General features: G+C 34.0%; 1 protein-coding gene and 1 long non-coding RNA gene across 3 annotated transcripts in view; one reads left to right on the top strand and one right to left on the bottom strand.

The window, feature by feature from the left end:
* The first annotated feature begins 1854 nt into the window (after nucleotides 1-1854).
* Nucleotides 1855-2881, top strand: LOC106687621 (uncharacterized). Of its 2 annotated transcripts, none has more exons than XR_010843559.1 (3): nucleotides 1855-2011; nucleotides 2150-2299; nucleotides 2571-2881. It is a non-coding gene; the product is annotated as an uncharacterized lncRNA (long non-coding RNA). The 2 variants fall into 2 exon arrangements; XR_001344192.3 differs by having other exon boundaries at nucleotides 1863-2011; nucleotides 2161-2299.
* Nucleotides 2882-7294: 4413 nt separating this feature from the next.
* The window catches only part of Chc (clathrin heavy chain), a 63907-nt gene continuing 49944 nt past the window's right edge, over nucleotides 7295-21257 (bottom strand). Inside the window, exons 31-33 of the mRNA XM_014431604.2 lie at nucleotides 17232-17453; nucleotides 15033-15108; nucleotides 7295-7853 (exon numbers count right to left, since the gene is read on the bottom strand). Of these exons, the coding sequence (XP_014287090.1) occupies nucleotides 7741-7853; nucleotides 15033-15108; nucleotides 17232-17453 (411 nt within the window). The 3' untranslated portion in view covers nucleotides 7295-7740. The remainder of the gene's footprint in view (nucleotides 7854-15032; nucleotides 15109-17231; nucleotides 17454-21257) is intronic.

The raw sequence follows: 21257 nt of genomic DNA, 5'->3' as shown, positions 1-21257 counted from the left end.
AGACTTTCACGATTACCACTGACGCGAGTGAATACGCACTGGGAGTGCTGTCCCAGGAGAGCGCCCGGTCGCGTATGGCTACAAGCGGTTGACGAGTGCAAAGTCGAGGTACAATGCTCTCGAACGGGAATTGCTTGGCTTCGTTTGGGCAGTAGACCATTTCAGACCCTACGTTTTCGGGAGAAGGTTTTGGGTCCATACAGACCACCGTCCGCTTCAATGGGTGGGGAAACTCAAGGAGTCATCAGCAAGGTTACGCGGCGGAAGGAACTCCTTGGGCAGTACAATCTTGAAACAGTATACAAGCCGGGAAAGGAGAATGTCGTGGCCGACTGGCTCTCATGTCATGGCGGTTACTGTAAACCCTATACAAGAAGAGCAAGCGGAGGCGTCGGGCGATGTCCTGCAGTTCTTGAGTTCTTGAGAGTGGACACCAGGGTAGGAAGAGACCAAGGACGTATCGGGTAGGTCGAGGGAACCCCACCATCGGAGGACGGGAGCTCGGGAGGGGACAGACTCGCGGAAATGGAGGAATCGGAAAAAATTATTAATGATAAACCCCGCCAGATCGTTTGGAAAACTAGGACATCGGGTCTGATGAAAATCGAATGTGAACGATACGGGAAAAGCGAGATTGCAACAATTTGGTCGGTACCGGGGGCCAAGGAGGAACAAATTTTTAGAGCCCTTAAAGACGCCTCTACACCAGGGAGGACATACCACATCTACATGGGTAACGCCGTCATCTGGGAAAAGATTAAGACGCTGTGGCGATCAGAGCAAATAGGTGTCGATCGTATGTTCGTTCGGTGTACGCTAATCTTGGAAACTATTAAGAGATGAAGATCGGCAGAAAGAAATTAACCTTTCTTATCACCAGGGCAAAATGAACCATCGGGGTCTAAATGAAACGTTCCAGACTCTCAGACATAATATTTTTTTGTAAATATTTTTGGTAGGGAATGCGTCGAACGATAAAGGACACCATAGGGGGTTGTAACGTGTGCTTGAGTACAAAATATGACATACATCCTCCCAGGGAAACACAAGAGGAAACACCTACGGCTGGCAGACCACTAACTGACCTCCAGATCGATACTTTTACGTGGAATGGGAATAAGTGGGTGACGGTCGTCGACACTTTAAGGAAGGTGGCAATGGTGGAGCAAGTAAAAATCGGTCAGCGGAAACGGTATTAGGAAGACTACGCACTTAGTTCCAATTTTATGTCGTTTCTGACTCCATTTCGTCTGATAAGGGGCGAGAGTTTAATAATTCCCTTATCCAAGAGGAAATGAAACTTCTCGAGGTTAGTTGGCATTACAACACTCCGGGACACCCTAAAGGTAGGGTTGGGATCGAGAGATTACACAGTACCCTCAGCGATCACCCCCGGGTTTGCAATGCGGACAAAGAGTTGGAGCTTGATGAGGCAATGATCAGGGTGGTTGCGGCTTACAACCATTCGATTCACGCCGTCACGGGTTGAGATGTATGTATTAACTAACGATATTTATAAGTTAAAAGAAGTAAACTTGGTGGGAACTGCAGCAGAAAAAAGGTCGCATTTTATAATCTAAATATTAATTAAGTAAGTGGACTGGGAAAGAAATCTTCCCTCTTGAAAGAAGGTTGATATTGTAAACTGACCAAAGATAATCAGTTATCATCGGTTGGGTACCTTCGGGTTATTGAACTACAGTTTTGTTAAGTGGCTTCCTGCGTTTTTGTAGGATCTGAAGTAAACATTTACCAATTTTGTAGCTAAATAAACGAATTTGGTAGGAAACGAATCATTATTTATTTTTTAAGATTTTTTTTTTAAATAGCAATAACTTCAACATGAGCTCATTAATTTAGCAAAACATGGGGACATATGTAGGGTGGTACTGGTATTTGGTGGGGGGAACAAGTCCGGTAAGTGGGCCTGGTGTTCCTTTTTGCCAACCCTTGTCAAATTAAAATCTAAATCAAAACTTCCAGATGTTCCACGATGTATAGTAAAGCGGCGGTATGTATACTCACACATAATACTCCTACTACTTAAGTTTCACATCTCCCGTATCCCCCAATTAGATTGAGTATCTTGAAACACTATTTCCAAGTTTTTTTATAAGCACTATTCTTCTTAAAAATATTTAACTCACAGACTATACACAGGAATTTTCGGGTCTCAGTCATTAGAACACGGCTTTTGATTGTTTTTTCCCGGTAAACACTCATCAATACTTTGGATGAAAGTTAGTCGGAAAAGGACTATAGCTTTACAGGATAATCCGAAGTCAAAAAGCATCTTTAAGTAAGCCATATTATGACCTTAATTTTTTTCAGTTTTTTTAAAATGGAGATGCAAATTGAAATTTTTTGGACTTTTATCTACACCTTCCTCAATAAATAAGGCATAAAACGAGTTTCACAAAAAACTTGACATGATGTAAATTTTCTATTATTACTGGCTTAAGTAAATTTAAATCAAAAGGTAAAAGAACAAAAAATCCAATTGTGTTCTTTAATTCATAATAATAAAATGATTATTGTTTAATTACTTTATTTTTTCAAACCTGTTTTAGAAAAAACTGAACCCAATAGGAGAAAATGGAGGTCATTTTATAACTCGGCAAATTCATCATTTCATATGTTCTGGTGCATTGATAAGCAAGGTAGACAAGTGTGATATAAAAATTCATTTTTTATCGTATACAAGTTGCTGTGTGGTAAACTGTGAACATATCAATTGTAGTTCACTAGCTGTTATGTTTTTTGTTTGGCTACCAGTTGTGTAGTGTTTGTTGTAAGCTCTTCTAAGCCAGTGTTCTTTGTTCTCACTACAGTAAGAATGTTTTATGTTGTATAACCATAACAAATAAAACAGTAAAAAAATTAAAAACATTTTTTTTGTGCCCATCCCAGTTCAACAATTCTATTTATTGCGTGGATTCTGGATTATAAGGTTTAGATAATTAAAAAATACTCACTTCATCTTTCTTTCTGTTTTACAATATGATTGTGCATTAAGCTCTCATTGATTTATAAAACCCTTCTAAAAGATTATCCTTGAAAAACTTAATTTTAACAATATGAATATTTCTAAAAATTAATTTACCTGATTCATAAGTAAAAACATAAAGTTAACTGTCAAATTTGAGTAATCCTCATCTTCTTGTCCTACTACCTGTCAACCCTCCAAACATGGTGGATTTAGAACATCATTGCTTCTAATTTATTTTCCTTATGAGTCCAATTCACTGTACCATTTCTATTTGTTGCATTTTTTTAATAGTTAAAATAATAAGTCCTCTGGTAACTTTTCGTGATTATAGGTATAAAGGATGCTCAAAGAAATAAAACTAGGGATTGTTGGTCAAAGATATGTTAAAAAACAAATCATTGATTACAGTTTTTATTACATGATATTTAGACTCAAACATGTGGGTCAACTTTAGTGATAGAACAGATCAGAGTGTTGCATACATAATGATGAAACAAAAAAGGTTTTACAGTAAAAGAATGAAGAACTAATATCTTTTATGATCAAGTCTCAATTGTGAAATGAATCGTGGATGGTTGACTGTATATAACCTCGGGAATATAAATTATGATGTTTTCAGTCATAATGACTTTAAAAAACAAAAAAATAAGTTAATTTATTTCAAACCAACATTTTGACTATGTTATAAAAAAATAACACCTTTTTTGTTTCTATGATTATTAATACATCTCTCTGATCTGTTTTAGTCCTAAAGATGACCCACATATGTTTGGGTCAAAATGTTGGCTTGTAATAAAACTTAACCTAATTTTGTTTTCTTAAGTCAGTTTGATCAAAAACCTGAGAATCTACCCAAGTAAATGAGGCAAAACATATTATAGAAAGTAATACCATGGTGAGGAAAGAAATAGAATTTAAAATATCTGCAAGCAATCTGTATGACTTTTACCAACACGTAGTCAAAATGGTTGTTAACATTATATGAAGTTTCTTTTGAAGAGCAATTTTCAGGAGAGTTTGAAACAATATTATCCAGAAATAACTATTTCATATTAAAAAAGAAGAAAATAAAATGTTGAGTCCACTTTCAAATTTATAAGGCTTCATAAAGAATGGCTCACACCATGTAAATATAGTTGAAATAATAAAAGAACATTAAGTGGCAAAGGAACACCTAAAAAGATAACTAGTGCTGAAACTGCTGGCAAATACATGAGAAGTTGATCAAAAGGATGATGGAAGGATTGTGCCAAGGCTAACCTTGAAAAACAGGGGTCCCTGGATGGAGTTATGACAGTGATATTTATTTATATTAAGCGATATAGCAGTGGTACTGACTTTTGAGCTAACCAAACCTTTAATTATAAACCACTTTATATTTTGATGTTGAATAAATGTAGTAAAACTTTTTTTATCAAACAAATATTCATTAATAAATTACATAATTATGAGAGATAGTTGACCGTGGATGATAAATGAGAAGATGGTTGGGGGTGCGGTCAATGAAAAACACAAATAGAGAAGTGAAGACAGTTGACCATAGATTAATGCTTGAAGAAGTATGATTAACTTATTTTAATGTGCCGACGTTTCGGCTAGAGTTTCTAGCCTTCTTCAGGGCTAAAAACAAAACAAGATAACAACCACAGTAAGTATAGAAAAATAAAAAAATATAAAAAGAAAGTATAAACAGAATAATTTTACAGATACAATGAATAATTTTACAAAATAGAATTAATAAAATGAAGTGATGAGAGAAGCGGGAAATAAAATGTATACATAGGTAATTGAAAAAGCGGGTACAATAACTTACTTAAGGAAATGAAATAAATTTTTATTTTTATGCCGAAATATCGGCACATTAAAATAAGTTAATCATACTTATTTGTGTTTTTCATTGACAGCACCCCCAACCATCTTCTCCTCATTAATAAATTACAACTTTCTAAGTTGATAATTAAAACATAAAACTAAAATTTCATTTATTTATAATGAAATATCTTGTTTGAGACAAATGTTTTTTTTTAGTTATAACAAAAATATTCATATAGTCTCAATGTTTCAGCAATTCGACAATTCTCAAGGATTTATCAATTTATTTGGACTATCACAGCCTAACATTGTTTATAACATTATTGCAAGCTATTATACCTTGTCAATTTTTATCATCAGTCAATTACCTATAAAATTCTTTTAGTAAGAAATAATATGCACTAATAAATTAATTTTCATCATAATGTGCAAAATTACCAATTTTCACATTTAGTTTACAATAAGGGTAACTGTGAAAATAGTAGGTAATTTAACACATGATGAAAATTAATTTATTAGCGCATATTGTTTCCTAATTTAAGATCACTTGTGTTGATATAGTAATTAAGTGAAATAGAAATTGTAAACTAAATAATTACAATAACAGTAACTGAAAATAGGTAATTTAGCACATCATGATGAAAATTAATTTATTAGTGCATAATTTAAAAATTTTATCGGTAATTGACTAATCATAAAAATTTACAAAGGTATAATGGCCTGCAATAATGCAGTAACCAATGTTTGGCTGTGATCGTGTGAATAAGTTGATAGATCCTTGAGAATAGCCGGAATGACTGAAATATAGGAGTTTAAAGATAATAAAAAAGTATTGAGACTAAATGGACATTATTGTTATATCTAAAATTTCATGTTCACTTTGATCCAGATCAATGTTTTCATTTATATTGGGTTTCATAATGGAGAGTTCAAGATAAAATATTACAGGGAAAATTTAAGCTGGAACCATTAAAACATGAACACCCTATAGCTTTTGTTTACTATGACCTAGTGAACTATACTAATGTCAAATCAGAAAAAGTTACAACTACATTACATATACAAATACATAATAGGCCACTCAATTAAAAAGAACTTTTTAAAACACACGCAAAAGAATAAATATATACTATGTATTTTCTTTGTAAAATTGGACATAAACACAGATGACAAAACCAGGTTATCACCTAAATATCTAAAAACTATAATTAATAATAATTTTCAGATTCTGAACATTGCATTTAAATGGTTTTTTTTTTTTAAAATCACAAGGAGTTAGAAAAGTTTCTGACAAATTTAAAAAATAGTTCCTCACCATATTCACTTGAAAAAAAAAACAGTCAAGGGAAAGGATTACTGTGGATGTTCTATTCCTTAAAATAATTAAATATAGAATGGAAGATATTACATATCTTAAAATTTAATTTATTGTTAACCATATTCATATATGGAATTTAATTTTTTGGCACATTGCTACATCCTTTGTAATCATATTAATTCCAAAGGGTGATGTAACAATAGTAATCAAGTAATGATATCTTAACTTATGAAGGTTAAAAATAAGACAAATGGGATGACAAAAATGATGGATTTTAACTGAAACAAATAATCAATTAAAAATTTAATGAATGAAAATAAATTATTTTTTACTTTTTTAATGCATTGCATAAATAATATTTTAAAATAAAATGAGAGTAATTTCTTCATGATGTTAATAATAAATGTTATGCAGGCTTTATGATTATTCACACTCATCAAAAGATGGAATAAATGTTCATTTAAATAAGGCACATGCCAATAAATCAAGTTACTCTATCCACTGATAAACAAAATATAAAGTGTATTTATTAAAAAAAATTAAATTATAAAATTAAAATAATTATTTAATTCAACTTTTGACTCCACCTTCATATCCAGCAACATTTATATACTTTAAAAGAAAACAAAAACATTGAAAGCAATGTAAACTTATATAATACAAAAACATATCTGGATATGAAGCCAGAGCATTGCTCTACATAACTGATCTTTCTCCTCTTTGGACTCATTACATCCATAAGATATAATAACCATTAACAATTACTTATATATATTTTTTTAAATACAATTTGATTCTAATAATAAAGAGTATATTTTTCAATCTTTACATATTTCCATAAGGTCTATTTATATGTTGAACTATAGTGCATATTTTGCATGTTGGTACTAATAATAATACACCTAAATAACATAGTTATTCAAGAAATAACTAATACAAAAAGTAACATAACATTGAAACACAAAAATTAGATAAATTCATAATTTAAATATATAAACAATTTTTCAAATGTAGCAGTAAATCATTTTACTAATAAAACAAATATTCACACAAGCTAACAATATAATACCACAATAAATAGTTAGTGTTTCTATTCTCTAGAACACAATATTACACACATACACATTATGTGTAAATGTGAGTCTATGTATGTGTATATGTGTGAAGAAATGGAATGCATAACATAAACTTAAATAGTTAACAAATTCATTAAATACTATAAAAAATATATGTAGTAACGGAATAGACTATCCGTTAACTAATCATAAGTTGATGCTAACTTTACCATCCAGGACTAAATAAGTTTTATGAATATCAACAGAAATATCATAACATACATATAGATTTTTACAAAGTTTATATGCGCATGATATTTATTAAAAGCACACTTATGAAGGCAGTATTAAACTTTATACAATTTATTTTTTAATGAAGACAGAACCACAGTATAAGAGGCCTTGAATTAGATCATGTGTTGAGAAAACAAAAAGAACCTCTATAGCAACTATAGACTTATTTATTCCTTAATTCCTATACATTTCAGTTTCCATTAGGCTGGATGGAGGTTAGACCATTCACTTTAGTTGCATAATACGAAGAAGTTGATCACATTTGATATTACCTACATGCCATAACCTTGATAAGGCATGCCAGTGGTAAAAGTGTTAGGATAAGCAGGGGAAAAACCTGGTCCTATCATTCCTGGGCCAGCAGTTAACATTAGCTGTGGCTCCGCTATAAAAAATAAAATATAATGGGTAAAAAACATCTAATTATAACAGATAATTATTCACTATGGTTAAGTTAAGCATAGTTTATAAAGTAAATAAGAAAAATAAAATATTTATCTTCAAAAGAAACTTTTTAATTGTCCTTAAGTAAGAATATTTAGTTTTACTTAAAAGCTGCACTAATTCTAAAATAAATACAAATCAATAATGTACTAGCAGTTTAAATTTTTTTTCGTGCATTATGAGGTTTAAAAATAATAAATAATAAAATAATAATAAAAAAGACACACACAAAAAAAAAAAAAAAAGAAAAAAAGAAAGCATAGCTTATATAGGGAATTCAGGACTACTGCACAGTCAACAAAGTGAAAAGCTACTGACCCAACATGTAGGGGAAACACAATCTAATAAAGGAAAAGCCATTTAAAAGGAAAAAGTAATTATGCGTATGTATGTATATATAAATATTGTTTATGTATGTGGAGTAGAAATTTAGTTCGTAAACAGTAGGTTCTGTTTTGTTTAATGGCGTAAAACTTCCTTGGTCATCAACCCCATTCACTTCCTATTAGTTTCCAGCAACATTCAATTGACTATTTTATGTCACTTGCATACATACGTATATACATATACATATATATTCAAACATATATACACATACACATATATATACATACATGGACACATAAACACATAAAAAAACTTATACATACATAATATATACACACACCTATATTCAGACGCATCCACGAAAGAACGTGCGCACATACATACACCCACCCACACACACATATACACACTAAGGAAGGCAAATAAGTAGTTTCTGAAATGATTTTTCCAAAATTATACAAGGGTGAATGTCTTAGTTTTTTTTTTTCATATTTCTGCAATTATATTTTGTGATCTCAAAAATTTAAATACCGATTCTATGGTTTTGTCATCGTTTCTGAGGCCTGATGATATGTTAGGTCTCAATCCAAAACTGCTGAGTTGTGAGGTAAAGTATGGGCATTCCTCAAAGATGTAGCCAATTGTCATATTGTTACTACAGTGTTTACATTTTGGTTGCATCTCCTTTGTAATGAGGTAGGAATGAGTGAGTCTTGTGTGTCCTATTCTCAGTCTAGTGAGCAAAACTTCCTCTCTACGACATTTGCGGCTGGAGGTGCTCCAGGATCCAACTTCCTTCTTTATAGTTAATAGTTTTCAGCTTACTCGCGGGGCTCTCGTTCCACATTGACTGCCACCCATATGTAATTTCCCTAATAAGGGGTCTGCTCATCTCTGTTGGAGTTTGCCGCGTCCCGGTAGTGTGAGTGCTTCTCTAGCAGCTCGATCAGCCAGTTCGTTTCCTGTGATTCCCTCGAGGCTCGGAACCCACATAGATTGTACTGATATGCCCAGATTTACTAGGATGGTTAGATAGTAATGGATCTTAGAAATTTTGGGGTGTTTCGGATACATGTAATCTATGACTTTTAGCGAGCTTAGTGAATCTTAACAGAAAGTAACCTATTTTGATGTTGTTTTGGGTCGAAGACAAACAGAAATATAATGCTGCTGCTATTGCATTTAGTTCAGCTGTGAATATGTCACATAGCTTGTGTAGTTTAATTTTATGCGTTGAATTGTTGGTAACAAAAGCTGATGTTGACTGTTCTGATTTAGATCCGATTGTAAAGTCTGTCGGCATGTTTTGGATAAGGCGAGAAAAATGAGCTTTATATTGAGAGTGTTCAGTGTTGTGCTTACAGTATTTCGAGAGTTCTAGAATAGTTTTAGGTCGTTGATGGGTCCAGGGTGGATGGTCATTTTCTGATTGATTAATTTTTAAGGTCGTAAACAGTAGGTGTATTACGGCTTAATGCTTAGTAACAGGGAACAAGTCCTCATAGGCATTACTAGAAACCAAGTCCCCAGAGTTAGTTACTCAGCCCTTAGGGGGACATAGTGACACAGCCTACAATAACAACTGTTCAGCGAAGACGATACAGAAGACAACCCTGCCAAGTCACAAATTGTGAGTTTCCAGCTCATAAAACTCCCAACCATAAACTTTCTTTTTTTTTTGTTAATTTAATGATATTTAATTTTTTTTTTATCAGTAAAATTTTCCTTTTACTATTTATAACTTTGAGAAATATTTTATTTTAAATTTGATTCCATTTTTGTTCTAGAAGTTTTAATATTATTTTTGTTTGTTTTATATTGATTAATAATATCCTTTTTGTTCTTTTTATGCTGTTATTTGGAATTTTCTTTATTTCCAAATTTATCCTTTAAATAAAACAATCTTTATTGGTAATATTTCTTTTAAAATTAATCTATTTAATACTGGCTGGCAGTTTTAGCAAGTTCAATCTTGAACCCCCACTGCCACCAAAGGAGAAGTCCTATAACCAGCCTATGACATGTAGGGAGAGTTGGCCCTGCAATCCAAAAAACCTTACACAACAGCTTGGATAACAATTTTTTCAAAAGGAGATAAAGACATCAGATTATCGGAGTTACAGTTACTGAGTAAATTCAATTACAAAACTACTTTGCATCAGAAGAAAATAATAACTCTAATCGAAAAGGTTTGTAAAAGTTGAAGAACATAATTCCTCTAACCGAAAAAGTTGGTGAAAGTTAACAGATATAACAGACGATCTTGATGCTTGATTAAGCCAGTTGTGCAAAATGCTGAACACATTTGAAATACCATCAATGTATGATCAAATTTCAAACAACTACTAATACTAAGTGTCAACCATTTATGTTTGAAATGTTGTGGCAGTTGAGAATCTTTACACTTGAGTCAAAACTAAAGGACTATAACCTGACAAATACATTTACAGAAAATTTTCCATGGTTACATGGTAAAAAGCAACTTCTATTGAAATTTATAATTTTTACCCTAACAACCCTTTGAGGACAGTTAACTGTTGGTGCAGTATTCATGGAAGTGGTCAACTGATTTTGTAATTATTTATCTTTAGTCATTGAAAACAGTATGCTTTTGAGATAGTCACCTTGACAGTATCTAATAGTGTTTCAGAGAATTTACATTACATTTCCTTATCACTTGGTGGAGTATGACTTCAGTTAAGACAAAAGCTCGAGCTAGGAAACCTCTCAATGGCTTCTACCTTTTTTTTTTTTTTTTTAATTTAAATGCAAAATTTGTTATTTTTGTAATTTGTTAATATTGAAATTAATTAAACAGGTAGACTTTTTTTACATTCCTTAAAATTTAAATTTATAAATAAAATTTGTTATTTTTGCAATTAGTAAATATTAAAATTGTATTGAAGTATGCAGTTAGATTTTTCATCAAATAACATTAGTTAGTTTTATAATTATTAAATATTAAAATTTAATATAATCATACAGTTGAGTTTGAAAATATTTTTTTTACCTATAATTTTGCATAAAATTTGTTAGTTTTGTAATTGGTAAATATTATATTATATTATATGGGATCATGGTTAGATGAACTTGTACATATTCTTTTTCATTTAAGTTTACACATAAAATTTGTTTGTTTCCTAATTTTAAATATTAAAATTAATTAAAAAGACTTCCATAGATGGGTAGCTTTGGAGATATTATAAATAACTTATATATGTTTTTAACTTCCTCAATGTCATGAATAGAATAAAAATGAGGACAGGAAATGAAATAAAATCATGAACTTTAGAAATTACACCATGGAAAATAAAATTGAATCAAATATTTAATTAGATAATTTATGAATATATAGCTTTATTAAGTAAATTATATGGTACATTAAAAAAATAAATAAATAAACTAATAAATACATAAACAAAATTTCTAAATTTGTTTAGTTATTTGAGAAAAAGAATCAGTAGTAAAGTATCAAGATTGCTCTGTACCGGAGATAGCTTCATGTTATGAAGGTCACAGTACCAGTGTTCTGTGTTTTTACTAAGGTTTCTGCCAAATCCTTCCATCGTCAAAGGGTTAAGATTTAAATCTAATATAAATTTAACACTGCTAACTAAAGAACTGTAACTATTTATAATTCTCTATAAATTCTCTTATTTAGAGAAAATAACCATTTTGAGGATTTTTTTGGAGGAACGAAGGATGAAATGGAGGAGAAAAGGAATGCTGGAGAAACGGTTCCACATGTCTATTATAGCTGCTATGAGGCACAACATATCTCTGGTACAGGTTTCGTGATCAGAGGAAGAATAAGGGATCTTGTCATAAGATTCACCCCCATTAACCTGAGGATCTGTGTTATAAGGCTGAAGGGAAAATTCTACAATTTTAGTGTCTTCAGTTGTTATGCCTCCACAGAGGTGTCACCGGAGGAAGAGAAGGAAGCCTTTTATGATCAACTGGACAGAGCTTTTGACAATTGCCCGCAGAGTGACATCAAAGAAATCTTGGGTGATTTCAATGCTAAAATTGGTAAGGAGGAAGTCCTTAGGCCAACTATTGGAATGCATAGTCTACATGAAGAGACATACGAAAATGGGCACCTGCTGATTAATTTTGCCGCCTCTAAAAATTTGGTAGTGGGTAGCATTCTATTCCCTGGGAAGAGGATCCACAAGGGTAGTTGGTGCTCCCCCGATGGTACAATAGTGAATCAAATAGACATCCTCATCAGCAGGAGGCATAGAACCAATCTGATGAGCTGCTAGACTTACTGTGGTGCGAACATGGATACTGATCACTTCCTTATGGTGGCCAAGATCAGGGCAAGGATATCCAATGTTTGGAAGGCCCTGGAAAAGAAAATGGAAAAGGTTGCTGTTGCCAAACTTAAAGACCCCAAGGTATCATCAGCAGCTTAATGAGAGGCTTGAAGACCCCAGAGCAACAGAAGGCTCACTATAAGAGCAATGGAGCTTTATTTTCTATATATTGCTAAGGATGCAGCCAATGAAATGCTGGGTTTGGAGGCAAGAGTAGCGAGATCACCGTGGTTCGACGATGCGTGTGCAGTGAAAGGAAAAGAATTGGGCCTACACAAACATGATTCAGAAGAGGCACACAAGGCTATCTTCAGAGGAGTTCAAAAACAAAAGAAGGCAGGAGAAAAGTGTCCATGTCCATCGGAGGAAGAAAAGGGAATGGGAGCGAAAGCCGTTTGAAGAAATGGAAACCCATAGGGATGGAAATGAGACCAGAGCCTTCTACAAGAAAATAAATAAAAGCCGTTTAAGCCAAGAATTAAGTCCTGTAGGAAGGAAGATGGCTCGCTACTGTCCAGAAAGGAAGAAATTCTCAATAGATGGTCGCGATATTTCAGCACTCTCCTAAACGAAGGTGTTAAAGAGCCGGATACATTCGAAGCTCATGACATGCAGGACGATCTGTATCACCCTGATCCACCAACATTTGATGATGTCGTGGATGCCCTCAGTCACCTCAATAACAATGAAGCACCAGGAGAAGATGGAATACCAGCTGAGCTTCTCAGATATGGCAGCGAAGAACTTCATAAAGCACTGTATGATATTATCCTATCCATTTGGATTGAGGAAAGATTCCCAGAGGAATGGAAAATGGGCATAATAAATCCGCTTCATAAGAAAGGCGATATTCTGGAGTGCATCAACTACCAAGGGATAACCCTTCTCTAGTGTGCCTATAAGGTTTTTTCCAGTGTTCTTTACATGATGCTTCCTATGTCCATTTTCTGAAAGGGGAGTAGGAAGGTACCTGGCAGGATTCAAAGGAGGAAGAATGACAGTCTACCAGATGTACAGCCTGAGGACTATTTTGGAGGAATCCATGGAGTACAGGATGAAAACACACCATCTGTTTGTCGATTTCAAGAGTGCCTACAACAGCACTAAAAGATCCAAGCTATATGAAACGCTGTATAGTCTTGGGATCCCTACCAAACTGGTGCGCTTAATAAGGATCAAAATGGATGAGGTGAAATGCTCTATTCGGATTCAGGGAGACCTCTCACCAGAATTTGAGTCCAGGAAGGGGGTGAGGCAGGGCGACGGCCTCGTGTGTCTATTGTTTAATCTGGGCCTCAAAAAGGTAATTAGGGATTCCGGAATACAAATCTCTGGCACAATCATTGACAGGCTCATACAGGTTCTGGGATTTACCGATGACTTGGACCTGGTGGCAGGATCCTTTCAGGCGCTGATGGAGGTATTTTTGAGGCTAGCTGAAGCAGCAGAAGCAATGGGAATGACGGTTAACCAGGGAAAAACTAAGTACATGCGAGCTGGACCTGGTATAGTGGCTGCTGTTGGAGGAGAGGTGAAGATGGGTCCATTTACGTTTGAATGTTTTGACCAGTTCACCTATTTAGGCTCAATGGTCAGCAGCAACAACAGGATCACCCTGGAAACAAGCCAGTGTCTTATGAAGGCCAACAGATGCCATTTTGGACTTAAGAAGCATTTGAGGAGTCGAGCTGTCACTCGCTACACCAAATGCCAGCTCTACAAGACACTAATCTGGCCAGTCCTCACTTACGGATTGGAAGCCTGGACCCTGACAAGTGCTGAAGAAAAGGAGATCATGATCTTCAAAAGAAAAATTCTGTGCCAAATATTTGGCTGTGTCAAGATAGGTGAGAATTGGAGGAGGCAAACCAACAGAGTCTATGAGTTGTTTGGTGAGGGAGATGTAATGCGGCACAAAAGTTTGGGGTGGCTGCGCTGGGCTGGCCATGTCATCAGGATGCCAGTGGATGAGATCCCGAAGAGGTTTCTGGACTGTAGGCTGCATCAGACCAGAAGAAGAGGCAGGCCAAGGTTGAGATGGGAGGATGTCACCATCAGGGATTTCAGGATACTTCTGAGCATCCGCAAATGGGGAGACTGAGCTACATGGTGAAGGCTCATTGAGGAGGCCAAGGTCAAAATTGGGCTATTGCCCTATGGGTAAATAGATAGAATTATTTTCTCAAGAATTTTAGCCTAACCTAAAATTCACACAAAGCCACAATATGTTTCAAACAGTGTTCAAATTATTTCCTTCCCAAACAGCAATAAGATATTTAATGTTTTTGAAAGAAACTTAATTAAAAATTAAAGAATTACAAAAAAGTAACCGGAAATTTTAAAAATAATTTTTCTGCATGGTCCAAACCAACAGTTGAGTTGAGATTATGTTTAGTTAAAAAAAATTCCATAAAAAAATTAAGAAATATTTTCTAAACATAATCCATGATGTATTAATACTAAAAACTTACGCATCATCATAGGTTTATGATCTTGTTCTGCTCTTTCTTCTAACCTTCTTGCTTCAGACTCTTCCAATTTATCAACCTAAAACAAAGAAAAATTTAACAGAATAGGATAGTAAAATATGAATAACATAATACATAAGGTAAGGTTTTAATTAATATCCCTGTATCCCTGTAGCTATATCTGATATCGGTTAAGAAATGGTTTACAAAGGAATGCCATAAGATGGTGGATAAAAGAAGGAAAAGAAAAGTGATACATCTTAGCAAAAAAGAAAAGGAATCCTGGGATAACTATGAGGCAGCACAAAATCTGATAATAAAAAAATTTACGATCAGTAAAAAGAGATTTCCTAAAACAGAGACTCACAGATATTGGAGAAAAATAGTAAGTCAGAAACACTTGTGACATTAGAAAGGAACGAGCCGGATACAAAGGTGGAAACACTCAGATAAGAGACAAAAAAGGAAAAATAATGGCAGTCAAAGAAAAAATGTTGGGAGTATGGAAGGATTCATTCGAACAACTCTTCAACACAAACAGGATAAAGTAGACAAACCTAATTTATTTGATGTGCAGATGTCAATTGATAGATCAAAATTATGAAAAGCTCCAGGAATTGATGGCCTCACAGGTGAATAGTTAATAGATTAAAACAATAAAAAGCTCCAGGAATCCACGGCCTCACTGGTGAGTTGTATAAAGAAGGTGGGAACAACTATAGTGCAACAGCTCATTTTGAAAATATGGAGGGAAGAAAAGATACCAGATAGTTGGAACACAGGACTGATTTGTCCAATTCTGAAGAAAGGATCTATGTCTGAGTGAGACAATCATCAAGGTATAGCAATTCTTCCAGTTGCATATAAGATCCTAACTTATACAATGCCTAAGTGAATGAATCCCTTCAATGAGAAAGCATTGGGTGAGTACCAAGCGGGATTTCGAAGAGGTAAGAGCACTTCGGACCAAATATTTATCCTGAAACAAATACTTGAGAAAATATGTAAATATTCTATTCATTGACTTCAAAGCGACCTACAACTTCGTCAATAGTTAATGTCTTTGAAAAATCATGACAAAACTGGGATTACCAGGGAAGTTGGTGCTATTTACGAAGACTTGTATAAATGGCTCCCAATGAAGTTAGGACTTTGCCACTGCCTTTCTCAGAAGCTATTCAACTTGGCACTGGAGTGGATAAAAAGGGAATGCAGCTGAGTGCCTGGTGGAGAGCATGTGGGAATGATACCTCGCATATGCGAATGGCAACAATCCTGGGTAACAAAAGTGGAGGATATCCAGTTATTGGCTTTCTCACTGATAATAGCAGTGGAAGATATTGGCTTACAAGTAAATCAAAGTATATTTAAGCATGAATTTTTACCAAGTAGAAAACTTAAGGATAAGCAATCAAACCTTTCAAAAAGTTAACAGCTTTAAATACCTCGGAAGCACAGTAACCTCCATTAACTATCACCTAAGCGAAATAGACCAGAGGATACTCAGCACAAGAATTCTTTTCAGTAGCCCATATCCTAAGATCCCGAAGAAAATCTCAAGAAAGCTGAAACTAAGGATACGCAATACAATAAAACCAGTATTGATATGTGAGAAATGGTTTCTTACCTTGAGAAAAAAGATTGAAAAATTTAAACCTCTAGTTCACAGGGTAACAGTGGGCCCAAAGAGGGACAAGGAATTAGGAATCTGGAGAAGGAATATGAACCAGAAATTAATATCAGAGATGCAGCAATCAATTGTGCTTGATATGAAAGTAAAATATGATAGATTACAGTTGGCAATACATGCGGCAAGAAGCCACCCAACTGCCCTTTCTTCCTGACCATGAACGACTCGGTCATAGGAACCACACCAAGAGGTGGGCTGAGCTTAGATGGGAGGATAGGCTCAAGGATACAGTGTAATAAACTGGAAAGACATCGCCCAAGACTAACAGTGTTGGAGGAAGCTAGTGGAGGTGGCTAAGGATATACAAGGTCTATAGGCCAACATCAGGAAAATCTTTTCAGGAGAATGATAAACATTAATAGAAGCCAAGACAATAATTCATTTACAATAATTGTAATACTTAATTAGTAAAACTTACACTAAAACTAGCTACTTTGAAATTCAACAATGGAAATAAAATAATAGTAAAAATAAAAAAAAAATATATAAATCACAAAACAAAACTATCTTACCTTGGAAATATATTCTCTTGTCACTTGAATAATATATGGCATAGCAAAATCCATGATATTATGTCGCCATGCAAGTTCTAGAATAACATCAGGATGAAGAAGATCATAACATTGGAACAAACAAGCAGCAAAACAGTCATGATTTCCTTTTTCCAAGAACCATGCTAAAAGTTCTTCAGCAACTTCAGAATTCTTTGATTCTGCAGCATATTCCATAGCATCCTAAAAAATATTCGAATAGTTAGGACATGAAACAATACTCATACAAATTAATTGGTTAAAGTGATGTTAACAGGCAAATGTTTATCAAATACAATAATTCAACAACTCAATTAACTCCACTTATGGACACATAAATCTTTGGAACATATTGCATAAATAGTAAGCTATCTCTTTTAGTCCTAATGGAATAAAATGGAATAAAAATAAAGTTATTTATCCTAGGACCCAGATGATTAATCTGACATTCTATAGGACTTAAAATAATCTATAGCACAATACATTGGATATAATGATTTAATATCCACTTGCTATAAAGCAGGTCAAGGGTTTATGAAATTACCCACCTGTATCACAAAAAACGTAATTGGACATTAATAATATGTCATAAAAAATAAGAAAAAAAATAGTTTCCTAAAACTAATCATTACACCCCTTGCTTTGCCTTCAAAATTAATGGTGAAATAGAAGTAACTAGCAACAACTTTTCAAGCTCACTAGTTATGTCCCTCCATTCAAGCTTATAAGACTTTGATTATTGAAAGCATATTGTTGGCAGTAGGGGTTGTTATAAGTCCAATACCTTCTTCACTGTGTTCACTTCAGATAAATAAAAAAGAAAATGATGTAACTCAATTTCTCAATACAATAGATATTCAGGATGGACTTATTTCGAAAAGATGTTGCAGTTTCTAAACTTTTATAATCAGACTACTTTTCCTAAGAGCTACTGATAATCTGAATGAGTTTTTTACTTGAAATTTAATATATGTTACTTGCGGCGAATGGTTACTAAAATTGGTTATAACAAAAATATCACTACCAAGGCTATATTCACGTTATATCCAAATCTGTAGTTTAATGAGCCACATAATAGTGAAGGTTCATTGTAAAATAAAATGAAAATTAAAGGAGCTACTCACTAGTTATAGAAAGAGAACAAAGCTTCTACTATTCCCTCCACCCAGGGACGTGATGGCCAAACAGATTGGGACATAGGTCCCAGAGTGCCCGGTTCAGAACATTGAGGAGCAGTTAATATTTACTAGCTGTGGCAGAAAAGTAAAGAGACTGGCAACACTGTAAGTGATCTGATAACCCTGGGCTCTTGCTGTAGCTCAGTGCGAGTTCCAACTCCTTTTGTTAACTGTGTAATTTTTGTAACTGCTATTAGTGAAGTTGTGTTTTGGTTAAGTGTCAAGCAAAATTGAAAAGCAGTATTTGGAGCAACGTTGTGCCATTTAATTCTGTGTTAAACTTGGATAATCGGCAAGTTTTGATAAGTGCAACCTTTGGAAAGTTAAAACAGGCCTATGAGAAACATTCATTATCCTGGGCTCAAGCTTTTTTGCTGGCACAAATCATTTTTGGAAGGCAGAGGACACATTGAAGAACACCGTTTGGGAGGCCTTTAACTTCTAAAACTAACAAAAGCATCGAACGAGTGAACACTCTTGTGTGATCAGACCATCTTTTAATCAAATTTTAACTTATGCTGATTTAAATTGAATGGAATATGGCCCGGGTGCGGTCAAAAAAACTCAAACAGTAGATAATTATACTATTTTATTGAGCCAACGTTTCGCCCCACGTTGTAGGGCTTCGTCAGGGCTAAAAAAGATACAAACACTATAGTTATAAAAAGGAAAAAAAAAAAAAAAGAAAAAACATAAGTGTAAAATAACAGGGGTATAAAATGAAAAGTAAGAATTAATAAGAAAAATTAAAGGTTGTAAATAGTAAATGAAAAGGGTAATAGTAACAGATAGATAAGAGAAGAAATATTAAAGAAAGTACAAATAAAGAGATGAAAAAATTAAAAAATACAAATCAAATGATGAGACAGAATGCATACCTGTTTTGACGGCAGTCAAAAAACAAAGTGAAGGTTGGTATTGGGAGGAGTGGGGATGGCAGTATTGCCACAATAACGAAAATAATTTGTAAAGTAAACATAGTAAAAAATTTATTTTTTACTTAAATTTAAATTTATTAGTTTACTTTACGAAATGTTGGCTCAATAAAATAGTATAATTATCTACTATTTGAGTTTTTTTGACCCCACCCGGACCATATTCCATTCACTTATACACACGGTCAATCAATAATCTTCCAGTATGCTGATTTAACATTTGTACATGCAAGGTCTGTGCCAAAATGGTGCTGAAAAACCTCACAATTCAATAGGACATTCGAAAAAACAAGTCTTGACCTTCTTGACAGAATGGCTAATGAGCAAGATTTCTTTAGCCAAGTGATCAAATGAATCATGAATTTTTGAATATGATCTTGAGACCAAGAGGCAAAATGAGGAGTGGCCCACAACAAACTCTCCTCAACCAAAGAAAGCTCGAATAAGCAAATTGAAAATCAAATCAATGCTGATTTGTTTTTTTGACAGATGGGGAATAGTCCACAAAGAATATGTTCCTCCATGACAAACTGTTAACCAAGTTTTTTATAAAGACACCCTTGAAAGGCTCAAAAAAAGGGTCATTCGTGGGAGACCAAACATGGCAGACAAATGGATGCTTCATCATGTCAATGCCTCATGTCACACTGCCCTCTCATAACAGAATTTTTGAGCTCAAAAGGCATTCCTGAGGTTCGTTCCCCAGCCCCCCTATTCACCTGACCTCAGTTCCTGTAAGTTCAGTTCTTTTTCCTTTTTCCTAAACTGAAAAATGTCCTCAAAGGAGGTCTTTAGAAAACATCCAAAAGAGAGTAATGGACATGCTGAAGACCATACTGGTTGAAGACTTCTAATAGTTGGAACAATGTCTTCATTGGTGAGTAGCTTATCAAGGGAACTACTATGAAGGGGATAAGATAACATTGATGTTTCAAAAAATAAAAACTGTAAATCAGTTTTTTTAATTTTTATAAAAATAAAAAATCGGTCCCATTACTTTTCTGCCACACCTCATATTTCTCTGCGGTCCCGAGAAATGAATCTTGACACTTCCACCTTGGTTAGCATGCTGCGGTAACTCTAGTAGCTACCAGGGGGTGGAAAAAAAGAACACTAGGACCACTAGCTGGACTAGTTCCCCCCACCAGATACCAATCCCCTCCACCTATAGACAAATTATAGTGATGTCCTAAAATCTGGATTATTTGTTATTGATTTTATAGTTTGTTTCCTATTCCCATGACTGGTTAATGGAGAAAATTGATAAGAATAAAATTCTGAAATCTAATAAAAAATAGTTCAACAAAGTAAAGTTCCTTTTATATTTCGAAAGGAACAGAAAATGAAAGTGCATATACACGGGTACCCATGGGCGTAGGCAGAGGGGAGCTGTAGCTCCCCCCCCCCTAGATTTTTGAGACCTCAGAAAAAATAAATAAACAAAATAGTGAACTTATTTGATAGATGAATTCTTTCTTGAAACATGCTACAATTAGGAAGGTAACATCTTCACAGAACACAACAAATCTTTGAAGGGACAAGATAGATATACATCGATTCTTCGGTAAAAAAAGTAAGATTCAATGAGTACAATTATTCATAGCAAACCTCTTATGTTTTAGTATTTATTGTGTGTATTTTATTATTTATATTCAATTGCAATAATTTATTGCTATTAAAGGTAATAAAATTTTTAAAAGTAATGATTGAATTTTATGAAGTAGAAATAAAATGGTGAGGTATTTCTTGGAATGATGTAGAATTACATATCTTTCATTTACCCAACATTCCATATATGAGTGTGTGTATAATGGATTGAGGTCCACCCTCTTGGCGAAATACTGCCTAACCCTATGCTGGTACCCCATCATTATGATACCTGTTACTCTGGCCCC

The sequence above is a fragment of the Halyomorpha halys genome, unplaced genomic scaffold (assembly GCF_000696795.3).
Source record: "Halyomorpha halys isolate HHAL.00 unplaced genomic scaffold, Hhal_1.1 Scaffold989.1, whole genome shotgun sequence".
Lineage (NCBI taxonomy): Eukaryota > Metazoa > Arthropoda > Insecta > Hemiptera > Pentatomidae > Halyomorpha > Halyomorpha halys.
The sequence above is the reverse complement of the archived record's forward strand: the minus strand, read 5'-3'. Positions and strand labels throughout refer to the sequence as shown.